This window comes from Triticum urartu, chromosome 1A (assembly GCF_056163025.1).
Source record: "Triticum urartu cultivar PI428250 chromosome 1A, HENAU_Tu73, whole genome shotgun sequence".
In the NCBI taxonomy this organism is placed as follows: domain Eukaryota; kingdom Viridiplantae; phylum Streptophyta; class Magnoliopsida; order Poales; family Poaceae; genus Triticum; species Triticum urartu.
Window position 1 is genome coordinate 467,504,638 of NC_141873.1, and position 7,142 is coordinate 467,511,779.

General features: G+C 49.9%; 1 protein-coding gene across 1 annotated transcript; it reads left to right on the forward strand.

Moving 5' to 3' along the window:
- The first annotated feature begins 4,558 nt into the window (after positions 1-4,558).
- On the forward strand, positions 4,559-5,464 carry LOC147991729 (uncharacterized). The gene has a single exon (XM_087538786.1). It carries the CDS (start codon positions 4,559-4,561, stop codon positions 5,462-5,464), a length of 906 nt encoding a protein of 301 aa, XP_087394912.1.
- The last annotated feature ends 1,678 nt before the right edge of the window (positions 5,465-7,142 follow it).

Here is a 7,142-nt window from a genome sequence, read left to right on the forward strand (position 1 = left end):
GGGTCAGCCTCCTAGCCCGTGAAGATAGAGGTTGGGGAAGAGGATTTGCCGTGCCTCGCAAAAAAATTTGCGGGCCGAGTCGGGATGCGGGGTCTGCTCGTACAGATTTCTGGCCCCGACCCGCAATTTGACGGTTATTTTATGGACCAGAGCGTTTTGCGGGGTCTGCTGGAGTTGCTCTAAAGCCTGTCATCTAAAACTGGGCCAAGGTTCATACTGAGCAAGATCTGGTCTGGCAGGTACTGTTTTTCTCGTCGGGGAAGCTGGTCCACCAGAGTGTAAAAATAATAAATCTAAACCAGCAAACACTCGTTTTCCTTGCTCGGCCAGCCCATCCCTTGCAGCAGATGAACGCCAACGTGCATACACCACTGCGTCGCGTGGTCGGTTCCGAGCACGACAGAGAGCTCGAGAGAAACCAAGTTTCCGTCCCTGCTTTGTGCAGTTGAAGGTCGTTACACTTGTCACTCGACGGGTGACAGCTAGTCCTGCAGTTCATATCTACACGCTGCCGACGCGGCCGGGCCATGGACACGTTACGCGAGATGTTTGGCTGGTCAGGCAGAGGAGCTCTCCACATCGACGTACTACGCGCGGGAGCGACCCGCCGACTAGATAGAAACTACTCCTGAGAGTTTAGCAGCCAATCCAAAGTTAACATCTGTCACCAGTCACCATGCTACCCTCTGCACATCACGCCATGGGATAGTTTGCCCATCCCTGTTCCTAAAACCGGATATACCGCAGCGCGGCCAAGTAAATTTTATTCCCTCTGTTTTTTTTACACCGCATTTTAGGTTTGTTTAAAGTCAAACTTTATATACGTTTGACAAATTTGTGGAAAAACATATTAACAAATACACCACCAAATATGTATCATTGAATTCATCATTGCATATATTTTCACATCATATAAATTTGTTACTGTAAATGTTCATATTGTTTTCTACAAATTTGGTCAAACTTTATAAAGTTTGACTTTAGTCAAAACTAATATGCGGAGTAAATAAAAATAGAAAGAGCAGTATGTCTGAAGGCGCTTCTGTTAATCTGATAGTCTTATTTTAAGTTATTTATCTATTTTTTAGGGCTTGCATGAGATTTGCGTGCCTTTATATATATTAAGTGCGAAACAATCTGTGGTTGGATGGTTAGAGGGACAGTGGTATCCTTAGCCAACCAGGGTTCAAGTCCTGATGCTTGCATTATTTTTAAATTTATTTCAGGATTTCCGGCGACGCGCTTTCAGTGGGAGGAGACGTTCCCGTCAACGACGAGGCACCTACGGTAACTTCGTAAATCTCAAGATGATATGCCGGCTCAGTCTCTCGAAGATGCTCATAGAGATAGGGTGTGCGTGTGTGCGTTTATATGGATGAGTGTACGCGCGTATGTATAAGCGCTTGCGTCTGTACTATGTTAAAAAAAACAATGGTCGTCTGAAGAGATTTGGGACTTTGCGTAATTAGGTGACTCCTCAAGGTTTCTTTGCAATTTGTCAATAACTCTATAGGAGACTGTTGGATCGGAGATCCAACGGCCCAGATGCTCCCGTAGCATGGGAGCCTACAAGCTCTCCTGGAGCACCAGATATGCACTCCTCCACGTGCAAGTTTTCAATTGCGACATTGGTCTTTTAATCCCATCAACTGCTGACGCATGTGGGGTTTTTGCCCTTTGAAAACCCCCATGTTTCTCTCAAGCCACAATAGGCGCCGGGAGCATAGAATCATAAAAAAAATCGTGGGTAATTTCATTAGTGGCTTACAGCGGTATGGTAGTCGAAGTGATTTCTTTAGTAGCTGGAACATTAGCTCTTAGCATCATGGACTTCAAGACATAATTACTTAGATTCGGGCTCCCTTGCGCTGCTAATATCCCTACTCCTACCTTGATTGATATTATGTCCCGGACAGTATACAATCTTGGTTACAAACAGAGGATCCAACGAGTTAATAGGCAACTCGACGAGCTATGATGAACGAAACTAGGTGAGATTGGTTTGTATCTACAGGTAACGTCTTGTCTAGATCCTGGAAGGTTGTGGGGCTTGTAAAAAATGGTCCTCTTGTATTTGGTCTTGGTTTTCTTTTATCAGGGTGGAGAGGTGGTGCTAGACTCAACGTCTTTCGTGGATGTGGTCTCTTCTTCTTCGTCAAGTTGGATAGGCTTGCCATGATTGAATACATGTGTACTTGCAAGGTATCTCCTAGAGTGTGGGTCAGACATGAAGCCATGATCTGCTTAACCCATATGGACTTTTAGGGTGTCCTTGACTATCACTCATCCAAAGTGGACCACCTCTTTAAGGCCGTGTTCGGTAATACTCCGCTCCTTCGCCAGGGAGCGGAGCAGGCGGAGCGCCCATTTGGCTGCTCTCCCAAATTACACAAGATGCCGCTCCGCTCCCACAACGGAGTTAGGAATGGAGAGTTTTCGAACGGCCCCTAAGTTGGCAAGCATCGAATCACCAACTCCACTCTCTTGTCACACGATCGTAGGCACAAGGTGCTAGATACCAAACATCCTGGGAGAACACACTTGACATGAGAAGGTGGTTGATCGTTAGCCAACCAGAGAGCAAGGCAAGCCCCCCTCCCCCCCCCCCCCCCCAAGGAAAGGAAATCCATCGTCTAGAAAGGATCCATGGGCACCAACCATGCGAAGAATTGGAATTTGAGGGGTGTCCAGGATTTCCAACTTAGATCGGCCTATCCATAGTTCCAGCTCCCCGCAAAGGAGATGCGGTAGGAGGAGCATGTAGAGTGATTGTCGTTCACAGTCCAGTTCCACCTTCACCTGGTGGCCTTGACAACAAGATGAGGGGCGTGGTGATCTTCATCCAAAGAGTTATGAACTGATGGATTGCTTGGATAGAGAGTCTCCTACGCATATCATGAATCTAGTGCTAGCTCGGTGGACCATCAACGACTATGGAAGTAAGGAGGGACGAGGGCTTGAAATTGTTACGAGATCTAGTGTGATTAAACTCACTCATCTACCATCAATCTATTGATTTTTCTAAAAACTTATTATGTACTCCCTCCGTCCCATAATATAAGATCATTTTGCAAGCTAAAACATCATGCAAAATGATCTTATATTATGGGACAGAGGGAGTAGTTATGTATTAGTTCCTTCTCTAGTACCATTGTCAGATCAACTTAAAAGTTTGTGTTCTGAAACTTAATTAAATAAGAGTGACAATGGTGTGTGTGTGTGTGTTTGTGTCAAATAAATAGTCTACTTCATGTACTATGCATGTGCATGTGTGTTTAACATCTGTTCCGGAAGGAAGGTTAAGTATCTCGACGTCTAAATCCTCGGTGCACGCAACCTTTTTCAAGAACAAGGTGTACATAACCTTTTTTATTTAAAAAGATGCAATACAATAGGTCAAAGCATCAACTTACAAGCATAGCACATGAAGTAGACAACAATAAAACACCCCACTTCACCTACAACAATAGTTGTTCTTTCAAAGACTGAAAAACACACTCACAACAACTCGCCAAGTCCAGATTATGAATGCCAATGAAAAGAATTTTCGTTATAGATACCACATGAAGGCCAGAACACCAATACAAAAACAATGTCTTCAATAAGAAGACGTCACAAGTATGTAATTGCTGGGTACGACTAGTAAAACCCGAATTGCAGTTTTCTATCCCGAATATGAAGTGATGTTTCACTCACCACATCGATCTTATGAGTGCCGCACCACACATGGCCCGCCTTGAATCACTATGGCGTCCTTCGGAGTTAGCGGCCCATGGCAGGCCACCACCTGAACTCTTCTCAAACGTGAACCAACGTGGTTGTGTGTTTTCGGTCTCAAAGTTAACACCCTATTCATCCACCCTTTCTCATAGAATTTTTCTTCCGAGAACACATAGGAGATCTGTATGTCTATATATTAAGATAGAAAGCAAGTGATATTTACATTTACACAGACCATGCTTCACATATGTAAAGGAGTGGCCGCCCAAACAACCACGGATACAATGGACCGTCAAAGAAAAAACCCGCTCTGTATTGTTGAAGGACAAAAAAACCGCTCGATCCAACAATCACTCCAACCACATCATACTGGTGACAATGGGACAGAAGCAAGGACTATCATGCTTTTAGGCCAACTCCACCGCGCGATTCCATTTTGTCCGGCCCCGTCCATTTAGGGTAAAAGAGACACGAGGCGGCCCAGCGCGCGACGGCCCGAACCCATCTGATCTGTTTTGTGTCCGTGCCGATCCATTTCGAGCGCAAACATGCGTCGGGTTTGGGTCACGGTGGACAGCGAACGGACGCTTTGAACGTCCGCGTTGGAGCCGCGTGGCAGGCGGCCACCTACCTCTCACCCGCCAACATCAATGCGCACGGGCGGGTGGCCCCACCTGTCATCCGCCCAGCGAACGGTCGTCGTCCTTCTTTAAATGGGAAGCCGTGGACCGGTCGTCGTCCACACTTCCCACTCCGCCCCCTCTCTGCCCCCTCGAAACCCGACACTCTCGAAACCCTAGCCGCTCCCCATCCTCGACCTCGCCGGCCGGCCGCAGCCATGGGGCTTTGGAACTACGGCCGCAAGGGGAAGCACGACCACGAGACCGGCTCCTCCTCGGGACGCCGCCACGGATCCGTCAAGAAGGAGGAGGCCGCATCACCCCCGCGCTACTCCAGTCAAGCCCACACGCCTGCCCCCTTCACCACCGCCCCTAGGGCCGTCGGCGAGCGCGACCGGCGGTACCTGGTCGTGGACGTGTGCTGGTGGTACTGGGAGACGAGGACGCCGGTCCCGTGGAGCGACGTGGACCTCCCCAACAATTGGCACCTCTCCGCGGACCGGGTCCCCATCCCGCCGATGCCGACGAGCAGCCGTGCGCGGCGCGATGAGATCGAGCGCCGCCGCCGCCTCCTCCCTGACGACCTCTACTACGAAGAGAGGTACGCCCCCGACTCCGTGCTGTGGGACACGTGGCTCCAGGATGAGCACGACGTGCGGCGCGCGTCCTACTTCGCTGGCATGGTGTTGGGGCCGCGGCGGCCACGTCGAGAGGTGCGCGGGCGTACGCGGGTGCGGGGCCTCACGCCCACGCCGTCGCCTTCCCCGTCTCCGTCACCATCTCCACCTCCTCGCATGACAGCGGAGGAGGAGGCTTGTCTCATGGTGCGTGTCATGGAAGACTCCATGCGCACGCATGAGGAGCGCCAATGGGAGGGCCTCGAGGAGATGACGGCCCTCTCCGCGGCCAGCAACGTCGCCATCCCCGAGCTGGAGATGGTGCCGAAGGAGGAGGTGAGGGAGAAGCCGCCGGTGGTTGCCTTCCACCCAGGCCTGGTGGGCCAGGGGTGGGCCTGGTCGTGCACAGCGGAGCAGATGGCCGACGCCGTGGGGGGCGTTAACTGGTGCCCCATGCCGCCGCCGTCGCCGGAGCGGGACACCTCGCCTCGGGAGGAGGTGGTGTAGGCACCGGCCAGCTTCCAGCCCACCGCCCCCGTGCACCACGTACCGCCGGCCCACCTCTGGACGCCGTCGGACTACGTCGACCTCGTCAGCGACGACGACGACACCGGCGGCCACTGAAGACGGCAACGGCCACAACATCGACGGGCGCGGCAGGAGTGCGTGTGCGGCTTTTTTTTTATTTTGTTTTATGTAAATTATGAAACTGAGCCGTTTAAGCGAACCGTAAAACTGGGCCGTTTTGTGGCCGTGAATCTTAAATTATGTTTTAAGTTCTTTAACTGCATTTTATTTACTTCTTTAGGCATTTTATTTAAATTTTTTTTGTTTTTTTATCACGTCCATTCAAGACATGATTTAGGATGCGACCGCGCGTTGGGCGCATCCATGACCCAACGGACAAAGGCGGATATGGGCAAACCCATTGTTGCCCCAAAAAAACAAAATCCGATCAAACCGGATGTCCGTTTAGAGTCGCGCGATGAAGTTGGCCTGCCGGACGAAGATCGAAACAGATGGTGTAGCCGTACGTGCATTGTATCGTACTACGCAGCAAGCAAGCAAGCAAGCAGAGGTTGCACGTGCTAGAGCAGGCATTTGAAAGACCCATCCAAGCAACGAGGGGCCAAACTCCAGTACCGGATCCACGCCAACAAGAAGGGAGGAGGATTTGGATCAAAATCAGATCCCACGTCCCACCCCACCCCACCCCAGGGACAGGCACAGACTGGTTTCCTCTACCGGACGGGAGAGAGAGGCGCGCCGTTCGTACGCGCACGTACGCGCGGGACTGTGCCTGTACGTCCAGTGCCTGCTGTGCTGCATGCGCGCCCACAGATCCAACAAACGGCATGTGCTGCCGTATGCTGCGCTCTCTTTGTTGCAGCAGCAGCAGCCTACGAACGAGCTGAGCTGCCCCGCTTCTGCACATCTCAGCACTGCCCCTCCACGTACACGTACTGGCGTGGCATGTTTCGTCGTTATTTGCAGTGGGAATGTGGGTAGGATTTACCATCAAATGATGAAACTATATGAAAAAAACCGGTACATTGTCTCATGAAACATACCATAAAACATATGATCCTCTCCCGATCTCCCCATCCAAAGTGTTTACATGGCCTCCTGCCTACGTTTTTGCTGGAATTTAGTCTACTTTAGGCCTGCCCAATTGTAATTTCAGAAATTCCTAATAAATCCTAGAGACACACTCAGTCCATTCGTGCAAGGCAAGAAGTGAAATCAAAGTTTAATCCCACATTGCTAGTTTGGTGAAAGTTGGACCTTCTTATAAGGGAGAGTATTTCCCCACATGTATGAGCATGGAACAAGAAAGACATTCATGCGCGCTCCTCCTCCACCTCCCATCCCGGCTTGCGGCGTGCGTCCTTCCTTGTTCTAGACTCTGTTCTACATATGTTCTCTTCTAGTTCATATGTGCACAAGCCATTTTCTAGCCTCATTTTTAGATTACATGACTTGTTTCATCTCTACTATGATAATAAAATCATATGGTAAAACGTAAGAGATGCTTTCTTCTGTAAACCATTCTCTACTTTCTTCTCTAAAACGTAAGAATGGCTTGTGCGGAGTTATTTACCCAAAACCACCACACTTGGGGCTAGGGTAACCACTTGGTATCACATTGAAGGCAGATCACAAAAAACCACCAGAAATGTGCCTA